Source organism: Calonectris borealis, chromosome 1 (assembly GCF_964195595.1).
Source record: "Calonectris borealis chromosome 1, bCalBor7.hap1.2, whole genome shotgun sequence".
NCBI lineage: Eukaryota > Metazoa > Chordata > Aves > Procellariiformes > Procellariidae > Calonectris > Calonectris borealis.
This window is the reverse complement of record NC_134312.1, coordinates 151,510,309-151,537,511: the sequence shown is the minus strand read 5'-3', so window position 1 is coordinate 151,537,511 and position 27,203 is coordinate 151,510,309. Positions and strand designations below refer to the sequence as shown.

Sequence of the window (27,203 nt, the reverse complement as noted above, 5' to 3'; positions counted from 1 at the left end):
AATGACCAGACCAAAAACCCAGGGACTTTATCTATCTGTCTTTGCTCAAGCAACTAGCTCTTTAGTAATAAATCACTTATAGCTGTGACAATATATTTTCATTTAATGCCAATAAAATGTTGACTGATAGTATTTCAGAGTGACTGTATTATAATCTCTTCATAACATGTCCTAGCTAAATAACTGTTGCACTTTTTCTGCTACATATATTTTCAATTGTAAATATTTTTTTAATTACACAGTCTATAGTTCTGGGTGGAAAGAATGGGATCTGAGTGTATCTTTTGGTCTATGATCTAATCAACATGTTAGATAATAACAGAAAAGAGTTCCTCCCATGGGATACTCCCGCTCCTAGAAACGACTTAAAGAATTGTGCAGCGGCATTTTATTCCCAATTCTTGCTTTTCTTCTGATAAAATGCCTCTTACTATTCTTTGTAGAATATCCTGCTTCACATTGCTTTGCCTGTGGCTACCAGATTTTTTAATTATCTTCAGTGTTGGACAGCTCTGGACTCGAATCAACATAACTGAAGGCTTCCTTGTTTGTGAAAGTTGAGCTCAAAGTTAGACTGTGTCGTGGATTCACAGGTGCAAGTTCATTTAATACAATATTGTCACTTTTTACAAGAGTTGCTTTGTCCATGTGTTCTCTACTGTACCTGGCAACAACAGCATCAAGGAAGTCCAGCTTTGGTGGCAAAGTCCCACTCTCAAATAAATATTTGGCTAAGTAGGAGACTATAATGTTAGTAAAGAAGGAGGTAAGCATAGCAAGTGTTTTAAATGGGAATCGCTGGGTATAGATATTATTTTCATCTGGATAGCAACCAGGATAGTAGATCAAGGGCTGAAGGTAGAGGTACGGTTCTCCTCCGGTTATTCTGAGAACAAGGCCAAATAAGTATCCTGCAATGGCACCGTAGGTGTTGGTTCCTTTAATAAACAACACACACAGAAGCTGGGGGAATATGATGATATAAACAAGGTCAGAGCTGAGGTACCACAGGCCGTACACGGATGAAGCTAGCAGTGCCATTGCTGTTGCTGACGCTCCAAACAGAAAAACAGTGATTCTCATGACCCACACGATTTCCCTGTCTGAAGCCTGCAAAAAACGGGCAGTGTTAGGTGTTTTTTTCACAGCAATATATGTATGCCTACATTTATGCATATAGTTGATATAAAATACTGCATAGTAAAAGGAAATTTTGCATGACATATTCAATACTTTTTACAAACGAATATCTCTATCTATCTTTGTCTCTATCTCCATCTCAAGTGCAGAGAAAAAAAAACCAAGGGTTATGGTTGCCATTCCCAAAGTCAATAATCTTTGAGCATAAAGAAAAGTTTGATGATGTGTCAAAGAAAAAAAAAACAACAGCAGAGTGTTAGAAATAATTTTTAAATATAAGCACAGTATGGATCAACCGGAAAAAAACAGTCAGCATCAGAATTCCTTCTTCTCCATTTCCTAAGAAAAACTCCAACTCACTAGTCCCTTCTGTTGTCAAATGATTTCCTGATAAATCAATAATTCAGAAAGATGTCTCATTTTGTTAAGGATTTAAGTAAAACCTATGGTTGCAGCAATAATTAGGAGCTGTTTAGATAAACTGCAGTGCCATGAGAACTCTTGAAAGCTGCCTCCTCTGAGGTAGCTTTTTCACCTCTGTCGTCAGTCACAACCATAAATATTTTTATGACTTTCAGTTTATTCAATATACTGTTAGGAATGAAATGCTATACTTCTAGTCATAGGCAGGAATGTGAAAGATGTGTTTCATTATGAAATTACAGTCTATGCATCACATAGTTAAGGTCTCACCTAAAATTTTCTCTAAAAGTAAAAATGAAAATGTAATCTTACATTTTGCCGAAAAGAAAGCTGGTAAATGTTCCGAGCAAACATAGAACTTGCTGATAAAATTGAAGAGTCAGCTGACGACATCACAGCAGCAGAAACAGCGCCAAGGCCAAAGAACGAGATATAGACTGGGCAAAGGTACTGGAGCACGATCGGTAAAATCATATCTGCTTCTTTTTTGGTCATGGGATCAGGGACACCATACTCAGTCTCGTTCCAGGCTGGAATATGGACACCGGTATGTTATTAGTAACATTAATACTCATCAGCTACAGCATCTCTTGACTTCATGTGTAGTGAGCTATTCATATTGCCACATTTTCATTCACATTCAATGACCAAATTGATCCTAGGGCCAGACTGACAGCATTTCAGAGAGGCAGTGTCCCACTGGTTTCTGTTAGGCAGATTTAATTCTGCTCAGCATTTTTCCTTATCTTTAAGCTAAGTCTGACCACTGCCTGTGGTTATCCAGTAGGAAGTTTAATATTAAAACTTTGCAGTGCTCATAAATGGCATTTTCCTCAATAAAACAAGTCTGGGATCCATGTTATTTTGTGTTTAACTATTCTCTTGGATTGCAGACTCATAGCTCAAAGCCATGTGTTAAACATTTCCAACAGAAAATTTCTAACAATTTAGCTACATGGTCACTGTGATGGGGATCACTCTCACTATGACAAAGACCTTGACAAGGATGTTTTTGTCAAAGTAAGAATTCCTGATAAATCGTAGAATCATTTAGAATAATTTAGAATCATTTAGGTTGGAAAAGACTTTTAAGTCTTTGAGTCCAACCGTTAACCTAGCACTGCCAAGTCCACCACTAAATCATGTTCCTAAGTGCCTCATCTACACGTCTTTTAAATACCCCAGGGATGGTGACTCAACCACTTCCCTGGGCAGCCTGATCCAGTGCTGGACAACCCTTTTGGGCAAGAAATCTTTCCTAATGTCCAATCTAAACCTCCCTTGGGGCAACTTGAGGCCGTTTCCTCTCGTCCTATTGCTAGTTACTTGGCAGAAGAGACCAACACCCACCTCACTACAACCTCCTTTCAGGTAGTTGTAGAGCGCGATGAGGTCTCCCCTCAGCCTCCTCTTCTCCAGACTAAACAACCTCAGCCGCTCCTCATTATTACTGTTAGGACCAAATAAAAGTACCTGAATCTAACTCAAACATTAAATAGAAATATTATGCCTGTAGATACCTAGAATGTGCAAAATGAGTTAATCTCAGCCACTGGGCTAGGAGCAATTTCCCCTGGGAGAAATATTCTACAATATTATTTTTCAGTGTAGCCTCCTGTTGAGGAAGTCATAAATTGATTAATGATGTCATCTGGCTAGATTATATCTAACATAAGCTTTGTAGGGTTTTCACACATTTATTGCACTATTCATTTTACATTTATTGTACTATTCATTTTTAATCATTTACCTGTAGATGCTCCAATTGCACCAATGAGTACTGCAGGAATAGCCATCACAAGACAGCCAAAAGCAGCCAGAAATGACAGAACTTGAGCGTATGTGGCAGAAGATGAGGAAAGAACTCGCTGGAAATATGCTTGCCATGGGATTCCTCCTAATGTCTGCAAACACAATGGGCAACATCCCGTCATTGGGGGCTAACTGGATTATTCGCTACTGCCATATAGAGAGCACATAGAAGCATCACTTGAATGCTGAATGCCGTATTGCTGCTCTTTCATTTATTTATTGAATATCAGTTGGTCAGTAATAGTTGTAACTTTCATTCTCACAAGTAATGTCAAAGCTTTGCAAGTCCACTTAAATCCCATTCTTTTAGACAGGTTATTCCTTTGTACAATTAGCAACAACACTATGCACTTACGTAGTCTCTGTAATCCCCAAGTATTGTAAGCTGTATAAATACTTGATAAAGCCTTATGAAAGGTTATAAAATACTATTGTCATATTTCATATTTGAAGAATTTGGCCTCTAGTACCCTCCCCCTGCCAAAATTAGATTAGACTCTGGTAGGATTCGAAAGCAAGATTTTATCTTCTTTTATGAATGTATGTGGCCATCAAAATAAGGCAACACATTCTGTATACATTGAACTCAAGAATGTGAAAAATTATTCTTCCACTGTCTTAAGCAAATAGGATACCAACAGAAATTAAAGACAAAGCAGTAAAAAAAGTTTTCTTTTATGGTGGCAACCCTTCTCTTTTTTGGAGTATATAACAGTGAAGATCCTGATTAGACTTAAAATTGTGTCTGCAAAATACGACACAGAAGAGTATTATCAAAGGCTAAAAAACCAAGTGCTAACAATCCTACCTTGAGAGCGGTATTTGAACAGCCTCCCACTAAGCAAATAAGTGCCTATGACTAAATAACATGGAAAGAAAACAAAGCAAATGGCTCATTAAACATGCACAGCCCAGGTCTACACACTAAATGAGGCAGGAGGCATTTGGACCAAATAGTGTGTATACAGGTGTTTCATATATGTTTCATGCACACACAGACACCAAATGAATGTTTCACAGGCAACTCTGATTTTGACTTGCTATTTATGACTGTTTTCCTTTGCAGCCTTAATAATGTTCCTTTAACAAAAGCTTTCCAAGCATGTGTAAATTTCTTGAGCTATAATGAAACACACAAGATTAAAAGAAAATATGTCACGATTTGGCAACATCAGAGCTGTCCTTTGGTCATCAGCAGAGATGAAACCTTCAGGCTTACCACACAGAATACAGCCACTTGAGCTAATGTCATACTTTGGCTCTCTGAGAATCTCTAAAAAATTTAAGCTGGATAAAAAAATATATTTTAATAGCCCAATTATCAGAAAACTCTGAAGATTTTTGGTTGCCATTATTTAAAAAAAAAACAGCGAAAGGAATCCCAAAGTACAACATGATAATAAAACCAGTACAGAGCTGCTGAGCGACACGGAGAATGGAAAATGTTAGCATGTGTTGCTAGATCTTCTAATGGAAAGTACTTAATAACCACCAATCCCATGTGTAATACATGGGTATTAAATAACAAAAGCCCTCAGTTCATTCTGGCATGTGTGCACATATGAATTCATCCACCCATCCATCTCTGCAAAGCTTTTTCTACATCACCTATACCTAAGGCATATTTAATCATTTGTATAACATATTTATTGCCTTCTGCAATATATAAATTCCTCTGCCAAGAATGACATCAGTTAAGTATTAACTGCGTATTTTTAATTAATTTTAGCATAAGTCAACTCTTTCAGCCTGATGATATTTAAATTGCATTCCTGGCAATGCTGACTTTGACATCTGTTCTACAATATTCTACTGATATTTCACTGAAATAAGTCAAATGTGCAGAAGTATTGAGCAGGAGTCAAGAGGGTAAAAGTTTTCAGTTTGCTGGAAACTCTTAACTAGACTCTCTATTATTTTCAGCTGTCACTGTAACACAGTGTGAGTGCTTAAATGCTTCATTCCTTCATACAAGCCATCACTTACCAGTAAAAGGAAATTGTCCAGCCATGTGTAAATGTCAAGTGAGTTGATAGATCCAAGCCAAGGTGCTTGGTGCACCTGGTGCACAGCCGTGAACCCAATGTCTGTCACTGCAGGATGGGACATCGCAAAGGGTACACTGATCCACTGTAACCAGAGAGTAACACTTTATTCAGGTCTAAAGAAGGCATTCTAAACCTGTGAAATTTTAATATTAACATTGGTCTGTTTTTCTTCTTCTTGCATGCTACAGATCAAAATCCAAGTTGCCAAGCTGCAGAAGAAAATCCAAGTTGCAGAAAAGTCAGGTTATGTGCTGGTGGAACATCTCCGAAATCCAGAGAGCTTGGTAGTGGATAGCTTACCTCTGTTCTGGAGAGTGTGAGTATGAGCAGAGAATTAATCAGTATAAATCGCAAAATCAACAGGAAAGACACATTTATACATCTTCATTTTATTTTCCCTAAAGTCCACAAATATTCTTTACACCCTTTCCTGGACCACACTGTAGAGAAACATCTACATATAAACTTGTGTGCAATAGCATCAGGATTTGTCAGTATACAGGCATGAGACTTCATAAACACACCTGAAGGCTTGGGAATTTGTTTTTAGGTCAACACAAAACTATAGGACAAGAGAGGTGTGCTGTTGGTGAACCCCAATCTCTCTTGCTCCAGAACATCCAGTAGCCCAGTGTTACAGCACTTTTCTACCTTGAGGGCAACTTCACTCTGGGCTCTTAACTATTTTCAGTCTCTTTGGTTTTGATCTAGACCAAAAAATCAGTTAAGAAACCCTTCCCAGAGACAGTTTTGGCCGGAAGGTTCATTTCTTTCACCAACTGACTTTTTGTGCATTTACTTGCCAACTCATTTTGCAATGATGTTACTCACTAACTCTTCATCAGGAGAACCTCAGTAGCTTTTACTGAGATGAAAACCAGGCTTTGTGCCCTATGGAACAGACCATTGCAAGCACGGCATCCTTAAGGCTCCAATGATATCCAAAACACGCAGATTACCACAATCCAACTGATCACATTTAAGCGTACGGGGTAACAGGAGCAAGGAGGAGGAAATCAAACATCCTCTTCTACTTTGTTGTACAATTATTGCCGTAATGTGTGAAGAATATATGAATTATTGCTATGTTTTGTTGCGCTGCCTATTATTCAGGCTGTTTATCACATACCATAGTATGCGGTTCTCAGTTACATATTAAACTTTGCCAATTTAAGCACTTAGGCAGAAAGATTCCCTTCTCACTGTCTGCTTGGGCTTTTCTGGGAAAGATCATAAAAATGTTTCAACAGTCTCCAAGATATTTTGAGGGAAAAATAAACTTATTGTCAAAATTAATGGATGTTAATACCCTTCTTGTTGAGAAATTCATGGGGAGCAAGGGTGTCAAATGGTTTTTTTTATTCTTGTTTGTGAATCTCAGATCTCAAACATGTCCAAGTGATGAGCTTCTGAAGAGCTGTAGTTTGCCCATACTCAGCTGAGATTTTCAGTAGGGTAAATTTCTAAAAGTCCACCTGCAGCCTGCATGCCACAGCCTAGGATTTAATAGGGACAGTATTGCAAACGCATTATGAGCTTTTGTAATGCATTCCAGTTCCTGACAGTAACCTAGCTCTTTGTGGTCTCAGGGATTACCTCTATATTAGTAAATAAAACAAATCAAGATACTTTCTCTGGCCCTGCAGTTCACTGACATGTCATGGTTTACATCCATACATCTAGACTCCTTTCCCTGCCAAAAAGGATAGCCCTCAAATGTTCCTGGGAACTATCTGAGAAAGTACTACTTGGCCAAACCAGTGCCAGGACTGTGTTAACAATTAAGCACTACAGATGATCCTGTGTTTTCACCTTGACACTGTTTAACTTGCTTAATATAGACATAGACCCAATTTCTTCACTGAGCCCTTTCTAACTGGAGTAGAAAATTCACGGTTTTGAATGATGGGCGAATAAAACTAAGGCTTGTGGAAGTGAAGCAGAAACTGAGACTTTTTGTGGGACTTGAAGCTTGGGGGTGGAAGTAGGAGGTGGCTAGAAGGACCTGGACATTATGGGATCATAAACCAGAAAAAAAGGGCTTCTACATGGTGACGAAGAGTTTAGAACAGGGAATTAATAATACATCTGAGATGAAGAGTCATTAAATAGTGGGGATACAGTGCAGGATCAGGGAAAGAATCACTGGGCAAAATAAAGACAAAGAGCCGAGAATTGCAGATGTGGGTACAGGAGAGTGAGGAGGGAAGGAGAGAGACTACATGGGATTGTAAGGATAAAACCAGGGAAGTACGTGGAATGGCTGGGGTGGAGATTATGGAAGCCTAAGGAAAAAGCTGTGGTTGAACTGAGGAGCCAGGGTAGGGAACAGAAGTGATTAAAACAAACATCTCCTCTTGGGTAAGGAGTGGGAGAGGAATAGACATTAGAGGAATGAGCAGTAAAGCTCTGTGCCAGTGGGAATACAAACTGCTCCAGAGCCTGGAGGGGAAGCTGGGATACCTGAGCCTGTGACATCTTCTGCTGTGACACCTACTGTGAAAGTGTCCCATCTCATCTAAAACTGCCTCACCTAGAGCATGACCATTTAGATGCTACCTGAGGCTTCTAGCCCCACTAATGTCTCTCAAGGGTATGAATATGGTTCCTTCTACATGACATTATTGCTGTTTATTTTAAATGGGAAATTACATAAAGAGACCAACCTGAATTAAAAGAACACTATTAAAGCTATGGATCCAACCATTTAGAAGACTGCTCTACAACCTTCGTTTGCTTTCCCGTCCCTGTCAGGTTCATGCTGCCTTTAATACTGGATCACATGTTGTTATTCCCACGGGATCAGGGTCTTTAGCAGTGCATGAGTTGTTCTTATTGGAAAAGCATTTCTGTATTTTGATTTATCTACAGTTTTGGGAATTTCTGTAATGCACACCATCTGTAGAAACTGAATGGTTCACAAATATTAACATGCATGTTAGGGAAAGAGACAGTATTTTCCCCACTGTGCAGGTGAAGAACAAAGTTATGAGAGAAGAAGATCTGGAATAACTTCTCATTTGAGGTGGGCAGCTGGAACTTAGATTTGCTTTTTCAGGGTATTTAGCACCATTCCCATGAAGTCGGTTACAACAGGGAATGCTTAGCACTTCCGCAAATAAGGCCATAGGCCTCACGGTAGGATGCCACAGAGTGAGGACACACACAGGGTTGGTTAGTGACCACCTGTGTGAGCTCTGGCTGAAGCAATTACCCTAGAGCTGCACAAGAACACCGGTAAAAGCAGAGAAACAACTCTGGGTCCCCAAGGTGCCGTTCAGTTCCTTCACCTTGAGCCACCCCATTTATTTCAGCCTGTCTCAGATCTCTGCACACCTGTGACCATCTATTACTGCCACTGGCAAACAAAGCCAGCAGCTTCTTTGATTGCACCCCTGTGATCTGAGCCCTGTTGCATTGATGTTTTTCAGAGCAGGGCTTAAAGAACAGCAGTAAATAAAAGAAAAGGCTACCCACTAGCATATCATTGATAGCGGATGAGGGGATATTCATACCACCATATTCAAACAGCAAGGTTATCTGGTGAGACTTCCTATACTATGGTCTCCAAGGACAATGGAGGGAAATGAGGGAAAAACCAAGAAGGTGATTTAAAGCAGGAGGTTAACTAACTGCGTGAGTAGGTGACAGCTACAGGAAAGAGAAGCAGGAGAGTATCAGCTCTGCAGGTCCAATGCCAGTGTTTCTGGACTTCTCTACTGACTGCTTCCTACGTCTGTGCCACAGTCCTATGGACACATAGGGAAGGAGTCAGCTCCAGTCCTATCCTGAGTTAGACATATATTCAGCAGGAAAATTACAAGTGTGTTTGCACGATCAGATTGGTTGGAAAAAAGCCAAAGAATTGGGCCTCTTGGTCAGCATTATTGTCAAAACACGGGCTGTACATTGATGTAAATGCAGACTTTTTAACATCAGGGCTCTGTGAGTGGAGATATTCCTTCGCTGCGCTTTCAGTGAAGACATAGTTCTAAAACCAAAGGTGGGCAATAGGTCTCAGTAATCATCACAATGCCCAGGGCAAAATCCTCAACAAAGAAGGAAAAAAAAAGCCAAACTTACCAGTCCTAGGAAGATGCAGAAGAGCTGAACTACATCAGTGTAGGCCACAGAATAAAGCCCACCCACAAGTGTATACATAGTTGCAATCAGGGCAGAAACAATGACTGAAATATTGACATTAATGTCAATGATGACACTTATAGTGGCACCTATGGGGAAAAACAAAGCACTGTGTATTAGTGTATGTCACAGTATGTCCGATGAGAAGGCTCACCTTTGTTAAGTTACATATAGAGGTGCTGGTCTGACACTTAGCAACAGCATGAAGATATTCCCCCCTCTATCTTCTGCACACCCCTTCTGCACCTTTGAAGGGAGTGGGAAAAGGAAAGCTCCTGTTGGTCTAAGTTTAGCATTTGTCCTACAAAATGGAGGAGGGAAGGGTCCCAGCAGCCTTTCCTTACATTGCTCAAGCTCTGGAAGGACTACACTCTCTTGCTCTGGAAAAGTTCATGAATAAGAACCCCCTGAGTCTTTTCTTCTCCAGGCTGAACAGTCCCAGCCTCTCCTTATATGCCACATACCCCAGTCCCTTAATCATCTTTGTGGCTCTTCACTGGACTCTCTCCAGTATGTCCATGTCTCTTGTATTGGGGAGCACTGGATCTGGCACTCCAAAGTGTCAGGAGAGGAAGGATCCCCTCCCTCAACCTGCTGGCAATGGTCCTTCCATTGCAGCCCAGGTTGCCATTGGCTTTCTTTGCCACAAGGGCACATTGCTGGCTCATGGTCAACTTCATTGCCTTCTAAGACTCCCAGGTCCTTTTCTGCAAACCTGCTTTCTGGCTGGTCAGCCCCCAGTCTGTACTGGGACATCAGGTTGTAGCTCCCCAGTGTAGGACTTAGCATTTCCCTTTGTTGAACTTCATGAAGTTCCTGTTGACCCATTTCTGCAACTTGCTGAGGTCCTTCTGAATGGTATTAAAACCATCTGGTCTCTCAGCAACTCCTCACAGTTTTTATTTTCTGCAAACTAGCTGAAGGTGCACTTCGTCCCATCAGCCAGGTCATTAATGAAGACGTTACACAAGACGTTACACAGTATTGACACCTGGGGTACACAACTGGTGACTGGCCACCAGGTGGCTTCCATGCTTCTGCTCACAGCCCTCTGAGCCCAGCAGTTCAGCCAGTTTTCAATCCTCCTCACTGTCCACTTATCTAGTCTATACTTCATCTGTCTGTCTATGAGGATATTACGGGAGACGGTATAAAAAGCCCTTTTTGAAATCCACAACATGCCCTGCTCTGCCTTTGTGAACCAAGCCAGTCAGCTCATCTTGGAAGATGTCAGGTAGGTCAGGAATTATTTCTTCTCCATAAATCCATGTTGACTCCTCCTAATCCTCTTCTTGACCTTCATTTGTTTGGAAGTAGTTTCCAGGAGTATTTGCTCCAGCGCCTTCCCAGGGACTGAGGTGAGGCTTTGGTTCCTGGTATGCTCCTTCTTGCTCTTCTTGAAGAGAGGCGTAACATTTGTTTTCTTCCAGTCTTCAGGAACATCCCTGATCACCACAATCTTCAGAAGATTACTGAGAGTGCCCTTGAAATGCTATCAGCCAGCTCCCACAGCACTTGCGGCAAGCATCCCATGAGGTCCCATGAAATTGTGTCTGTCCAAGTCTATTTAAATGTTTCCTAACCTGATCCTCATCTAGCAAACCTTTCTTGCCCTGGACTTTCCTAGGTTTCTCAGTTTCCTGGGGTTCCTGAAGGCTGGTCTTACCAGCAAAGAATGAAGCAGAGAAGGCACTGAGTACCTCAATCTTTTCCACATCCTTTGCCACCAGGTCCCCTGTCCCATTCAACAGCAGTCGACATTTTCCCTAGTTTATGTACTCGTAGAAGCCTTTCTTGCTGCCCTTCATGGCCAGATTCAAATCCAAGTGGACTTTGGCTTTTCTAAACCCATCTCTGCATGCTTGGACAGTGTCTCTGTATTCCTTCCAGGTCACCTGTCCCTGCTTCCACCTCTTGAATGCTTCCTTTTTATGTCTGAGTCTAGTCAGGAGCTCCTTTTTTATCTATGCAGGTCTCCTGCCAGCTTTGCTTGTTTTCCTGGTTGTCAGGGTGGACTGTTCTTGAGCTTGGAGGAGGTGATCCCTGAATATCAACCAGCTCTCCTGGACTCCTCTTCTCTCCAAGACTGTCTTCCATGGGATTCCTCCAAGCAGATCCCTGGAGAGACCAAATTTTACTCTCCTGAAATCCATTGTTGTGGTCCTGATTTTTGCCTTGTTCCTCTCAGGACCCTGAACTCCACCATCTCATGAATGCTGCAGCCAAGTTTGCCTCCAACCTTCACATCCCTAACTAGTTCTTCCTTGTTTGTAAGTAACAGGTTCAACAGAGCACCTTCCTTCATCAGCTCCCTGATCATTTGTTTCACGAAGTTGTTGTCAGTGCACTCAAGAAACTCCTGAATTGCTTGTGCCCTCCTGCACTGCCCTTCCAGCAGCTATCAGGGTGGTTATACCTTTCCCTTAGATGTATTAGCTATTTCAAGTGATTGCAGTGTTTTAAAACCTTGTTTAAAAAAAAATTCCTGTCCTTCTAATTAGGATAATTTAGGCAAAACATGTTGCAATAACTTTTAGTCCTCGCAAGGTATTGTAGACGGATATTCTTGACCTCATAGGTAGAAAAGTTCTGGCAGTAGAACACAACATGATGTGTGGTATATAAGAGCTGCTGGGAGCTGCCAGGTGGCTTTTTATTGTACAGTGAGCCTTCAAAGTTCATGTGCTTAAGGATTACAACAAGCTCGGACCACTTTCACAAGCTGGAAGCCCTGTCTTTCCCTTCTATAACCCTGCCAAGCAAGAAATCATGAGGAAGATCAAGAAGTGAAGAGTAGTGGGATTAAATATTCATCAGTAAGGATAGATGTGCAAATTAGGAGGTATAATATAACCAGATTATTCACAAAATGGTTAAAACCAAAACCCTCAATGACCTTTATAGTCATTGACAGTCTTTAACTGTCAGCTGTTAATATAAACCTACTAGAAAGATATTCACACCACTTGCTTTGAAATATCGCAAATTAGCTTGTCCTCAATCAAAAAGAAAGTATATTCCAAATACTCAGAGTATTCTTCAAGTTATTCAACTCCTATCACCTCAGCATGTAGTTTGCTCTTAGTCCTTCAAGGGTTTTGTGATGAAATTGTGGTAAACAAGCTCCCCATTGCTTTGCAGTTCATCAGAGCACAGTTGGAGAGTACCTTCAAAGTTTATTTTCTGTTTAAAATAGCTTGCGCTAGAAAGCATTACCACATGCATGTGCACTATGAGTATGATTAGCTGGTAAAAGTCAACTACTGGTGCTTCAACTCAAGGGCTTTCACAGTGCTTGAAGGCATTGCTAAATTCAGGCCTGAAATATAATTAAAACCCCTGGAAACTGATTTTTTTTCAGGACTGGATGAGTAGTTGGGTGATATTCTATTGAGTCATATTTCCACTAATTCTCTGAATCCTTTCTTGAATCTTAAGTATTTTCTTCATTTTGTTGAGTAGAAAGCCATTTAGAAGTGAATAATAGTTCAATTTATTGATCAGCATCTGTTTTACTTCTATTATTTGTGCTATGGAAAGTTCTGTATATGTAGGTCTCCTGTATGCAAAGGATTATTTTGTTTAGATGCATTGGCAATAATCTTTCATATCTTTAAGGGAAATTTTGACTCACTTCTGTGATCTCAGTGGTTTAAAAGAGAAGCTGGGTCAGCCTTGACATAAAAGGGACATTGCAATCACTCATGTCACGCTCACGATTAAAGGAATTTTGTTGCTAAATCTTTTCATGCTCTTTGAAAAGGGACAACTTTTCATATCCGAAAATGAATAGATACCTTGCCTGTCTTTCCATTACCAAAATAATTAATGGGGTACCATTACCAGGTTTAATTACTAGTTAGCACGTGTCTGAGAACTGTCACCCACTGAATCATTTGGCTAGGACAGTTAGCATTTGAAGCCAGAATTTTAATGCATTTCTGATTTTCTTAATCCTTTCCACCTGTGATAAATTAATACTTACACTGTTTATTCCTTACCTAAGGCAGAGAAGATGGCAGCAGCCCAAAACATTTCTCCCATTAAAGCTGGAATAAACAGTAGCCCTCCCATCCTTTTTCCATAAAGCTGCTGAAAAGGGTCTAGCATTGTCACATAGCCTTTGGATCGCATGGGTTTTGCAAAAAAAAGGCCACCTACAAAGAAAAGTAGCAGAAGACACCAGCTGCAGTGGAGAAATGCATTGCCATTATGGGGTAAAACATTGATTGTCAGTTAAGGGTACAAAAATATCAGTATTACTGTTTTTTTTTTAAAGACATAAGTACAGTTAAAATATCCTCTAAGAACTCTTATCTTCCATGTGTCTACAGAGTTACATAAACACATCCACACCATTAATATCTATGGTTTGATAATGCAAAATAAGTTTGTGTTATTTTGTCTGGCTCAGTTTACTTAATCTGCCATTGTGGAGGCTATCAGAGTTTTGTCTAATTTTGGATCAACCTGCGGGAACGGCTTTTCTACCTAATCCTGTTCATTCTTAGAGCAGAATCCGGCATGAATTTTCACATGGTCCTACTCTAAAAATAAAACTGTCTGGGATTCCTGGATCAGAAATACGAGTTCACACATGGTTTAATGCACACACAGCAAATCTGATTCTTTCAGGACAATTCAGATTTATTATGTATGTTTAAATCAACCTTACTACACCTGTGGGGTAGGTCAGATGCCTTCCTGGCTCTGCAGGTGTCAGGCTCCCCAAACATTTCTCATACACTTATTTCACTTATGCATGTTCAGGAATTTTGATGTATCACAATTCTGCTCTCTCTGGCTGGCATATGGGCTGGATATGTACATAAATGTGCAAAGACCTCGTCTTTCTAATGTACAGTCCTCAAATTCTTTCTGGCTGTGGAAAAAAAAGGACATATCTCAGGAAAGCTGAAAGAGACCTTCTATGGAAACCTGTGTAGTTGAGACCTGCATGTGACTATAAGTAGACTTCTACCACAGTAAAACTGCTGAAATGCAATGTATAAGGTACAATAAAAAATCTGGAAAACCAGTTAGTTCCCAATAAAATCTACTGTACAGTATTTGGTGACCCTTAGTTAGGTTCTTCCTCACAAGATATGTAATGTATTCATCGTATTGTACAGAAGATTTTCTACATTTCTATGTATTGTCTTGTATCACTCATATTTCTTCATTTCATTAAGTTCCCTGAACAGAAGGTACTGGCTTACCAATCACAATTTATTTATACTGCTTATGTTAACGTTGTCTCTAGGCAGGTTGTTTGGATGCAGAAACCCTCCAGCGTTTTTTTACTATTCTTGGTCATGGATCTTGTTCCTATTCTACTTGTTATGTCATTACAAAAGACAACTAAAAGAAGAAAAAAAGAGTCACTGGTATTATAATCTATTAGGATGTTCAAACATCTGTCAAAGGAAATAGGGGATACTCTAACCTTTAAAACTAAATTGCTTGAAAAATTAGGAAAAGTGGTATGCAGCACAACATTGAACTAACAGGGAGATTATATCAATCTTAAATCCTTTCAGCCTGAAACAATAATATTTCTTCTAGACTTGTATTTATAATTTTGATTTTTTTTTTAAAAAGGATAAACAAGTCCTCCCCCAAACCTGCACGTACAGATCATGCCTACAGAAATGCTTTCCTCTCTGTGCTCTGCAGAGAGATATATGGTCACATAATACAGGATTCTTTTCTCTGAAGTGGCCATTATAATTTCCAGGAAAAAAAGACTGGGTATCTAAAAACAGCCGGAAATGAGGGGAGAGGCTAACTCAACCTCTCTTCTGGGCTATTATTAATTTGTGTCAATTCTACAGAGGCTAAGAGTCAGGAAGATGCTTGTGACTATGATCCTAATGACTGCTTAATGACATCGATGGATCATGACCATCATGACCTCATAATGACAACAACTGATCTCCAGGCAGACTTCTAATGTTACGGTTTTCCTTACAGGAAATAGAGCTGCTCTCAGGGATGGGAGCTACTACTGGAACTGGAGCTGGCCCACACGTTCCAGAGAGGAGCATCTACGATGGGGATGGTTTTTGCCTGGGAGGAGAGGAAAGCATTTCCAAGGGGAAAAAACGAGTCAGGAGGGAAACCGAGTTGTATAGGAAGAAATAAAAGGGGCAAGAAGACCTGGATAAGCAACCAAAGGAAACAAAGGGACAGATTAGGTGGGAGGACCATGAGAAAAGACTCAAAATAGATTGAGAGGTCAAGTATTATTAGAAAGGCTAATATATCAGTCACATTAATTAAAGATGAAAAACACAGTATCTTTTTTTTTGCCTTAGGGACATGATCTGTTCACAAACTGAGAGGATGTAGTTGACAACTTTGTGGTGTATTCATCACGGCTCACAAGGCAATACTTTTGTTGCAAGCTGCTCCATGTGGTTGAGACACGGTAAGAAATTTTTTATTGCTATTATTTTTAAGAAAAGTAAGGAAGTTCTGAGACTACATTTCAGGAATTAGAGGCCACAGCAATAAAAATTATAATGCCATCTGTATTTTACACTCTGACCCTGCGTATTGCATTTTGACATGTGATTTGGAGTTTTGTACTGCATTTAAGAGGATACTTGGTCCAATTTTAAGGAAAAAGACTGGTTCTACTGCAGAATTCCTATAAAATTTAGACAAGTTACTTAGACTCTTGGTGAAGATTTGTAAGGTATAAGCACTTCCCTAACCTGAAAGGTTATCTGCCATTCTTGAATTTCAAGATTTATATGTGCCCTGATACTATCATTCCAGATCATATAGACACTTAAAGAAAACCTGAATATATAAAACTTAGTACATATAATTTTTAAAAAAAATTAAAAAATCCCACAACTAAACGTTTATTATTGTGACCTCCATAGATCACTATGGTTGTAATAATCAAATAGGTCTTGCCCAGGCATTCAGGAGATTTAAGATATCAAACTAATTATAGTGATTTTCTGTTTTTCTTTTTAATAGCCAAACTTATCAGCAGAAGGGATCCAGTTTACCTCAGTATACTTTTATCAGACCCTAGTTGTTTCATTTCATATGATGGACTTGTCATCAGAACTGTTTAAAATCAGACACTATTAGCTTTAGTTCATTGCTTACCTAAAACCAGACTAAGGGAATATCCGATAGGTGCCTGAGCCCAAGCTAGACCATAGCCTGGGACATACACAGCTTCTGCTGTCCCGTTGATGTAACCTCCTCCAACCCATGTGGCTGAAAAAGAAGAGGTGGAAAAGTCTTTAATGTGCATAAAGAAAGAAAACCTCCCAAGTTGTGGAATGAAATTGTCATCACTTATAATATTGCTATTTTTTATTATATGTACTGTACAAGTGCCAGACATGGCATCCTTCTATAAAAGATAGTCCTAATTCAAAAAACTTACAACCTAAGCATACGAAAAAAGAGGTCAGATGGACTGAGACAGTCATCAAGGTGTCTAAGTGTCTGTATAGTCAGTGAAGATGTGAGGGTTGAGTCCCCCACTACTTGTTTACAATGAACGAAGCACATCAACTCACTAACCATTACCGTTTTCATTGTGTTAGTCCAAGTGAAGGAGAGATGTAAGGGGGGATCTGAAGAAGAACAATAAACATACAGTGATAAAGTCATCCCAGCTGGGAAAACTCAAAGCATTTAAATAAGACAAGAGTTTAATGAATGCATCATTTACTAGGGTCTTCATGAAAAAAATTGCCCTTAAAACCTTGCTAAATTTTAAATTGTGGCTACACAAAGCTCATTTAGTAAACTCTGACTTCCCTAAATGCTGTATTTACATGTAGGGCTATGGTGGTTTTGAGTTGCTGTTTAAGTTCTAAACGTTGACTCATTTATTTTTGTGCTTCCTGAAGACATATTCCGGAAGTGAATTGTGCTATCTGTAATATTTCTGATTTTGCCTCTCTAAGAACCAGCAGTATTTAATATACTAACCTCAGACTCTTAATGAGTTGATTCTCTGCCTTGAAGGGAAGTTTCTACATTTGAGAACTTGGACCTACAGAATGTATGAAAGAAAATCTCCAACACAGAAATGTATTGTGATTACATCTGCAAAAATAACTTATAACAAATTATGTAATAAAGTTTATCTCTTCCTGTTTGCAGATTCCATGCAAAAAGTTCTTGGTTTTCTCTAATGTATAATGAGCAAGTTTTATGGATCTGGGTCTGTAGTTTGAACAAGGGCAGGCAGATCATTACAAGTACTAGATTTTTGTAATGCTATTTTGATTTGCCTCAGAAGCCTTTGCCTTCTCGTATAAGAGTAGTTCAAGCTTTCTGTGTAAAAATTCACAATTGTAGGAAATTTATTTTCCTTAAGTATTCTTCAGAATTTTCCCAGCATCCACCATCATACAAGCAAACTTGATTTTATGTTTAAGACAAACAACTGGAGATAAACACAAATGAAGAAAATGTAATTAAAATTCCTAAAGAAATTTCATGAAGATCTAAATGACCACTCTCTTCCACTTAACTGTGATATCTCTCAAATACTACCAGAGGGTATTTTTTTTAACTCAATGCTAAATTATACCATAGATTTAGAATCAAAGATCTCTGGCAATCAGAGCATTACAGTTGTCCCCCTTTCAGCATTTTGAAGCACAGGAATGGACCAGTCTATTGTTGAAAATGGTATAGTGGGCTTGTATGAGGGATTTGCATGCAGAGAAAGTCTGCAACAAAAGAAGTGACCCGGGGAACCCTGTTATTGGTAGACTTTTGGGTATCAAGTTCTATTGTACACTACAGAGACAAGACAGGAGGCGAGTGGTGCCATGTGGGACCACATAGAGAAGATGGATGATCCTTGATGGGAAGAGCAGGAATACAGAATCTACATAAAAACTTGTCAGACATTTCGGATTTTGTGCCTCTTGACAGTGTGAATTAATGTAGCTGGGAATATGATACTTTGGTTTCCAGAGTCCTAGACTCATAGAATCATAGAATAGTTTGGGTTGGAAGGGACCTTAAAGATCACCTAGTTCCAACCCTCCTGCCATGGGCAGGGACACCTTCCACTAGATCAGATTGCTCAAAGCCCCATCCAACCTGGCCTTGAACACTTCCAGGGAGGGGGCATCCACAGCTTCTCTGGGCAGCCTGTTCCAGTGCCTCACCATCCTTACAGTAAAGAATTTCTTCCTTATAACTAATCTAAATCTATCCTCTTTCAGTTTAAAACCGTTACCCCTTGTCCTTTCATTGCACTCCCTGATAAAGAGTCCCCTCTCATCTTTCCTGTAGGCCTCCTGTAAGTACTGGAAGGCTGCTATGAGGCGTCCCCGGAGCCTTCTCTTCTCTAGACTAAACAACCCCAGCTCTCTCAGCCTGTCCTCATACAGGAGATGCTCCAGCCCCCAATCATCTTTGTGACCTTCCTCTAGACCGCTTGAGCAGGTCCATGTCTTTCTTATGCAGGGGGCCCCAGAAGCTGAACACAGTACTCCAGGTGGGGTCTCACGAGAGCGGAGTAGAGGGGGAGCATCACCTCCCTTGACCTGCTGGCCACATTTCTTTTGATGCAGCCCAGGATGCGATTGGCTTTCTGGGCTTTTAGCGCACGTTACTGGCTCATGTTCAGTTTTTCATCCACCAATATCCTCAAGTCCTTCTCTGCACTGCTGCTCTCAACCCACTTATTGCCCAGCCCGTATCCATGTTTGGGATTGCCCTGACCTTGGTGCCGGACCTTGCACTTGGCCTTGTTGAACTTCGTGAGGTTCGCACAGGCCCATCTCTCTAGCCTGTCAAGATCATCTGGATGGCATCCTTTGCTCTGGAGTATCAACCACACAACTCAGCTTGGTGTCATCTGCAAACTTGCTGAGGGTGCACTCAATCCCACTGTCCAAGTCCCCGACAAAGATGTTAAATAATACTGGTCCCAATATGGACTCCTGAGGGACACCTCATCACTGATCTCCACCTGGACATTGAGCTGTTGGCCGTTGAGTCCATAACTTCCTGGGATGTGTGTTGGCTATTGTGTCTCAAGCAGCATAGAGTTATGGAATAGATTCTAAGCACCTGTATACAGTAACAAAAGTGAATATTTAGAAAGGGAATTGTATTTGTGTCCTTCCCTGGAAAAAGCATGAGCATGAATTCTGCATGAACAGCACCCACTTCCAGGTGGAGAATAATATGCCATAGTCAAGGACAGATGTTCAGCATTGCTGCAGCTGTGATGCAAGGAGGCTTCAACATCCAGCATCTATTTGCCTGGGGTTGCTACTGAGGTGGCAAGTGTTCTCCAAGGGGCACTTGAACACTGTGCCTAGATCCCTTATTTTCTTCCGGGGGGGGGACATCACTTCCCTTCTGTGTGATGTTGCAGGGGCCATTGCCCTCCCCTGGTTGGGGACAGGAACAATGCCTTATGGACAGGTATTGCTGGGTAGGGTGGTATGGAGTATTTAGCACTTACTTTCAATTTTATTTCTTGATTTCTGGACGGGGGTTGAAAAATAGCCGCTGATCAATTTTTCTGTGCACGACTTTTCTGGAACATCTGCTAAGGACCCCAGAGCTCTAGGAAGGTGCTATATGGCTTTTTCTGAGGGGGTGAATGGGTAGTCAGTGCGTACATTGACATCAGTAAATACATTAGAAAAGAAATAAAGGGATATCATAGGATGGGATTTCAACCTTAGATATTAATTTTCTGATCCTCAGTTTTCTAAGCCACAATTTAAAGTTAGTTTAATATGTTTTTTGTTGAAATTCTTTTTTTTTCCTAAATCAGACAAAAGGAATATAAAATTTAATAATCTATGGAAACACTCATGTGATAATCTATTTTAATCCTCTCTTTGCCTGCCATCTGAAGGACCAAAAAATGCAGCAAATACCAATATCCATTTAAAACATGCACCCTAAAACATGATCAGACAAATACTGAGGGTATGGAGAGCAATTCTGCTCTTAGTTCATATGAGGAACATGGAAATTAATCTCAGAGTTCTTTATATATATTGATATATACTAGAAAATCAGATTTTTTAGCACTTCTTTGTGAATGATCCCTTGTCTGACCACTCAAATTATTGAATCAACTCATCAAGTTCTGTAAAATGAAAATCCTGACCTAAGGATTACAAAAGAGTAGGATTTTGTAATATTTCTTTTTTTCTTGTGGAAAGATACCTAGCTCCATCCAACTAAAATGAAAAAATGACATCAATAGATAATCACGTTTTTGGTCATGTTTGTAAGCATTTGATTATGTCATCTCAAGTATTTCCTTTGTGGTTTAAACTCAGCACCGAAATCAGAATAGGCTCAAGTTTGTGGCAGATACCACTTCTTAAGATTTTCACCCACAAGTTAAGGAACGCTAATATTTAATGCAACATTTTAACTATAACATGATACACATTTAACTATGTAAAAATGATACACAAATTAAAGGCATGTCTGCTATGGTACTATGTTATCTCATTTTAATATGAGCTGCTGTGATCCATCCCCAATTCAAGCTTCTCACTCTTCCTATTTTGATAATTGCAGACACACTCAGCCTTCAACAGGCTTTGTGTTTAGGTGTTTCAGTAGCTAGTTGATACAGCTGCTTCTTTCAGAATCACAGTATACGTCCAAATATGTCCACAGCCATTATTCATGGGTAGTGCATTTGCTTTAAGGCTTTTAAATGCCGTTTAGAAAATCAACTATAATTATTTAGGAATCTTGAGTCCATCCCCATGAAGTCACAATGCTTATGCTCTGAATTTGATTTTAAATTTATAGGATGAGTTCTGTCACCCTCCCCACCAAGTAGCCCTAGAAACTGCTGCTGTTTTTTAGCCAGTATCCATGGAAGATGGTAGTGTTTGTCTCGGGCAAGAAAGACAGAATTAGGCTTTATCCAATAACCCAAAGAACTTCATGTCCATACTAACAATATCCTTTCTGGAATCTTTAAAAATTTCTCGTTTTCCTTTTATGGGATAGGCTTTGCTTTTTAATTCATGTTTAGACAACAAAGCTGAAAAATATAAAGACTGTTAGAATAGCCATATATCTCTGGAGGAATGGTTATGAGCTGCAAATTGTACATCTATCATTTTTAGAGAAGCAAATATATCCTTGAATAATGTGACCATTTAGTAAAAATTATTGAGGATTCTGATCATCTTACTTTCACAATTATTTTGTTATGGCTTTACAAACTAAATATCCCAATCACCCTCACCGAGACAAAACTTGGACTAACTCCTGATTCAGTAGACTTGTGCCCACGGCTTGTGTGCCAGGCGTGGTTCCCCGAAACTGAAAGTGTAATTTACTTGCCATCTCAAGCTTTAATTGCCATATTTATGGAAGGCAGAGGTGAGAAAGTATGTGAACCCTGATAGTATAAAATCCATGAATGTCTTTGCTGCACAAAGGCTTTAAGATCAGCCTGATATTCTACCACAGAGACGATATACTCATCTCTAGAGCTTGCATGAAACGGGTTGAGCATACATGGGTGTGAATTGTGGTGGGTATAGAAATTGCCTGCAATATAGGAAGCCCCAGTTCAAGTCTCATCTCTGCTTCAGCTGTTATGAAAAATATTCCTGTAAAATAGAATTAAGGAGACCAGAATTTGTGTCTTCTTCCACAGGCAAAGCTGTTCGTCGTAACCACTTGCGCGGGGGATGACTTGTTTCATCTCCACTCCCCCAATCTAATGATTACAGTTTTGTGGCAAGCCATATCTCTGCAAAATATTCTGGTTTCAGTGCTCTTGAAAACATTTCATTCAGCAGAAAGCAGCCAAACCCTCTCTTGCTGTGAGCAGAATCTTGTCATACCTGATGCTTCAGTAGCAATGGATACGTGGTACAGTAAATTATAGCAAAGTGCGAAAAGTAGAACATCTGCCTGTATTCAAACTTTATTGACTTTTACAAATATTCTTTACTCAATATCCAAATATTCAGTCTTTGAATGAGCAAAATGCCCCTGCAAGGGGATGGGAATTTCTCTTGATTAAAGAACACAGAATTTTGGCCCAAGTTTTATGTGTCTCTTCCTTATTAGATAATTGTGAAACCAGAACAGGGCAAATCAGCAAAATATAAATGTAACCCGATAAATCCAATTTGGTAATTGAAAGGGCTTTGTCTGAATAGAATTTAGAAGAAATGAAAAAAAAAAAATGAAGCATTCTTAAAAATTAAATTGCTTAAACAAAAATGGTGGGCCAATTCACTCTCCTTCTAATGCACTTTTGTTCCAATCCCATATGTTAGCTGTAAGACATGAGATTTTGGACCATATTGTGAATATCTTCTCTACCCAGGTAAGACACCTGCTTTGACTGGCTCTGGGAGTCAGACAGCACTGCTTACAAAATTAGTGAAGAACTCTTCCTTCACCCAGGCTTTTCCTACTGATATTACTATTCACAGTAATGTATTATTTTGTCAAACTGCTGCAAAAGAAGCTAAAAGAATCCATAAAGTAAATTTGCTGAAAGCAGTGCAATTACAAGTTTGGATTTATGCCAATATTCTTTTAGAAACTTATTCTTAATTGATGCTGCACCCCCCCCCCATCTTTTTGCATATAAACATTATTTTACTCAGATTAAACAAAAATAACTCACCATTTTGGATGGCTTTAACAACAATAACAGTTATTTTAAAACTGGATTTCTTATTAATCTATATAAATTCTATAATTCTGTCCCAAATATCTGATCTACAGATGAATATGAAAGCAATGAATAAGAAATGTAAGATATTATTTCTGTATGATTTTAAAAGATTTGGTTTTTTTTTTTTAAATGCTACATTTGGGTGTTCACTAAACAATGTTAGCAGCAATTGGAAAAAAGTATATATATTTTGTGCATTTTGCATTGTTCAACACGCAGATTATACTTCATTCGGATGGAAAACTGACAAATTATACACTGGTTAGGAAAAAAATAAAAGGTGATTTTTTACATACCGGTCATTGTAAATCCACCAACTAACAAGCCAATGTCTCTTCCACCGACTATAATAGCTTCGCTGCGATCTCCTTCGCTGCCGGTGTTCTTGGTTTTCCAAGCAGCCCATATCCCAACTGCCAGGATAGCCAGGTAGAATACAACTATGGCCACCAGCCCCTCCACATGGAAAGCCATGTTGAAGTCCCGACTGTTTCTTTGATCGCTATTTCATTAAGACCTCTGGAGAGAACACAATAATGATATGTCTGCTTTTAACAAACCTGGTAAGATGCTTTTTAGAATCAGTGTACAAAGAAAACTCAGATGGGTATTAAAGAGACTATTCTGGTGAATTTATGAAATAAGTATTTCAGATGTAATTGAAATTAAGTTTACGTGCCAATTAAAATGCCTGTGGAGCAACACCAACAGTTGCAACCTGCAATTACAATAGGAAACGAATGATGTGGCTGAAAGCTACACAGTTCTTAGAAATCGGCTACTGAGCGCTGAATTATTTTAGTGTCACCAAGTCCCCAGTGTCTGGGAACTCTTCAATGAAGAAAGAGTTTGGTACATGGAATAGGATAGAAGATCTTGGCCATGTGGGCTATTATAAAAGTCTCTATTTAGTTAGAAGACAAGCCACAAAGCTGTTTTAAGTCATATAAGAACTGCGGATAAGTGATAGCTACAACAGCAAAACATATCTTTTGAGTCTTTGTGTTGGAACGCTGAGTCTTTTCCCCCTTCTATCATATCCTGTACTTAAAAATCTGTGCTTTCTTTTTGTAACATTTAATTGTCCAGCATTAAAAGTATCAACCTATTCTCGTTCGCAATTTGAGAAGTGAACAGAAAGCTTAAAAGGTGTCGAACGGCAGAAATTTTAAGGTATACGAACTACAGCGGGGGAAAACTCCCGGGCGACAGAAGCAGCGGCTGCCCCGTACCCAGCCTTTCCCGGAGCCCCCTCCCAGCGCTCGTCCCGCCGCTCCGCGATCGCTGATCGCACAGCCGCGCCGGCAAGACCCGCCCGCGCTCCCGACGGCTCCGCGGGAGCCCTGCGCGGAGCCCTGCGCGGAACCAGCCCTACCTACTGCGCTCCGCCCGCGCGGCGCGGGGTTCCGCACGCCGCGCTCTGCGGAGGCGCCGCGCCGCCCTGCGCGGCCGCGCACCCCCGCCCTGCGCCCACGGCGGGGCTCCCCGCCCGCCACCCCACCCGCGCTCCGCCGCCCCGCGCCCACGGCGGGGCTCCCCGCCCGCCGCCCCACCCGCGCTCCACCGCCCCGCGCCGTCGGGGAGCGACGCCCGCCGCCCACCTGCGCTCCGCCGCCGCGTTGCCCCGCAGCCCGCCGGGCACGGCCGCCCATCCCGCGGGGCGATGTCGGGGCTGAGCCGCGGGGGGCTTTGCCCCCGCCCGGGGTTTTCCCGCTTTGGGGGGCGGGGGGGCGAAGATTCAAAGGCAGGATCGCTTCTTCCGCCGCGGTGCCGGCAGTGCACCGAGTGCTGAGGCTGCGACGGGGGGCTCGTGGATTAAAAAGAGGAAAATCCCTTTATAAAGGAGGAGGGTTGAGTGGGGTGAGAGGACCGTGTCCGTCAGAGCTGGGGGGGAGGAAGGGGGAAAGACGTCAGAGTGCTAGGGGACGTTGGGGGGAAGTAAAGATGACTCAAGGGAGAGTGATTGTCGTGCCATGGCAGGGAAACAGGGTTAGGAAGTACAATTGGGGTGAGAAAACAAAAGGGAACGAGGGGCAGAAAGGAAGGAGCAGGATCATGCCAAACCAACAGGAAAGAGAAAGGAAGGAAAGAAAGAGCTGATCAAAAGAGACATGCTGAAAGGAGAGCTGGAGGAAGGGGAGAGAGCTGAGGTAGGGAGAGGGAAGTTGAGCTCTGTGCTCTCATTGCCCTCCCTGGCACCCTTCCCGCACACCCTTGGGCCTAACGCTGGGCAAGCACCAAGCCAAGGCATGGCTGCGTGGGGCTGGTCAGGACCATCTTTCCCCACAGCTCCCTTCCAAGCCTGGTTGAACGTGCATCCGCGTTTCCCAGCTGCAGGGCAGCTAGTTCTTGGGGGTCTCCCTTTTTGCCATGCCTCTTATAAACCTCACCTGCAGAGCTATGGCAGCGTCAGCTTTCCCGTGAAAGGACTCTTGCTCTCTGTCTCCAAATGATGCTCGGCAATGAGCCTCTAAGTGCTGAGAATAAGGGTACACGTGCAAAGAGGACCCACACGTGCCCTTGCCCCAGTTTTTACAAAGGGAAGATCATGCTGAGCTGTAGCAGTCACTGTCAGCTCTTGAGAGGCAGGTAACATGGGCCATTGGCTCATGAAGGATAGAAAAGTAGAAATAAAAAGCCCACAGGAGTACGGAACTGAGATTGGTAAAAGAACTAATTTAAAGCAGAAAATATAAAATCATCCTAGACTCAAGAGGAAAATGCAATGTGGGAAGATGTAAAAACAGAGAGGAGGAAGGTGGCAAATCAGCAAAGCTCAACCCACTGCAAGAACGACCCAAGGGCTGGCACTTTCCTGCCTGTTTGCCAACTGCCTGGCCAGTAGAGTGGCTTCGGCTGCCTGCTCACGGACTGCTGAGCATATCACGCCAAGTAGCATGTTAGCCCCAGCCATTTATTATGTACATTATGTACAATAAATTAGGATTGCGTACTCATAAACTGTGTGCATAATACTGCTTTCAAGTCCCTGGGCTCGGTTGAAGAAGCCCAAATAAAGGTGGCCAAAGAATTAAAGGTTAGAAATGTTACTATTTTTGTCAGCCAATCTCATGGGTTGTTGAGTGACGCTAGTGATGCAACGTTTGCTTTGGGAGTCTGCAGTAAAAACCTCCTCCCAGTAAAAGGCAACAGAGACACATTTTAGACTCAGAGGGAGCATCAAGGTGCCTTCTAAACGGAAATCCTGTCATAAGTAAACACAATAAAAATGGTAAGTAGAAGTCAGAGACCTTGGAAACAATGTTGAGGGTGTCTCCATTAGGAATAAATAAACAAGTTCCAGCAATTAAAATGTGATAGAAAATGCTTGGATGCTAAAATGGATATTAAATTAAATTCACTGAAATTTGTAATTACATTTTAGTCTGTTTTTCTCCAGCTTAATACAGAGAAAGCAGTCATGACAAACACAAAGTATGGAAAATTCTGGGAAAAAGTGTTAGCCAAAGTCTGTCTTAGGCAAATTAAAACAATGCTAACCAATGAAAAAAAAAAAATCCTTTCTTAGATTAAATCCCAACTTCGGTCTTCACTGAAGACTATAACAAATTCCTGTTGTCCTTAGTGGACCTAATTAACACCTGTTTATGGCACTGGAGTGGGGAAACTATTTTTTTCATTTCTAGAAATTAATTCGTTCTAAATTAATTATGTTTTAATGAAATTCATTAAAATGAATCCTGAAAATTTATTATTTTTGATTTGTGTAGCCTCTTTTGGCAAGTTTTGTCTCTTTGATACTCAGGAATGGTTTGCAACCTTCCACCCAATGAATCAACTGCGCTGGCCAAGTTTTACCTTACATGTGTATCTACTCCTGTAGTTACTTAACCACAAATAAGTTAAATCATACATTCCCTCATGAGATGCTCATTTAAGCTATAGTTCCTTGAGATGATATGGCTTTGGGTTTTGAAGCT

General features: G+C 40.8%; 1 protein-coding gene across 1 annotated transcript; it reads right to left on the bottom strand.

Annotated features, from left to right (window-relative positions):
- Window positions 1-486: 486 nt before the first annotated feature.
- Window positions 487-23,736, bottom strand: SLC5A7 (solute carrier family 5 member 7). Its single transcript, XM_075138413.1, has 8 exons — window positions 23,559-23,736; window positions 16,695-16,808; window positions 13,568-13,723; window positions 9,507-9,655; window positions 5,362-5,505; window positions 3,314-3,467; window positions 1,876-2,093; window positions 487-1,110 (listed from the first exon to the last, which is right to left on the bottom strand). Exons 1-8 carry the CDS (start codon window positions 23,734-23,736, stop codon window positions 487-489), a joined length of 1,737 nt encoding a protein of 578 aa, XP_074994514.1.
- Window positions 23,737-27,203: the final 3,467 nt, after the last annotated feature.

Bases quoted from the DNA above. Each gene is read 5' to 3' on its own strand.
- SLC5A7 (XM_075138413.1), bottom strand. From the start codon at position 23,736: ATGGCTTTCCATGTGGAGGGGCTGGTGGCCATAGTTGTATTCTACCTG. The intron at 13,724-16,694 runs GTAAGCAATGAA...TTTTCTTTGTAG, and splicing joins TTCCCTTAGTCTGGTTTTAG to GTGGCCTTTTTTTTGCAAAA. The intron at 3,468-5,361 runs GTAAGTGATGGC...TTGTGTTTGCAG, and splicing joins TGGACAATTTCCTTTTACTG to ACATTAGGAGGAATCCCATG.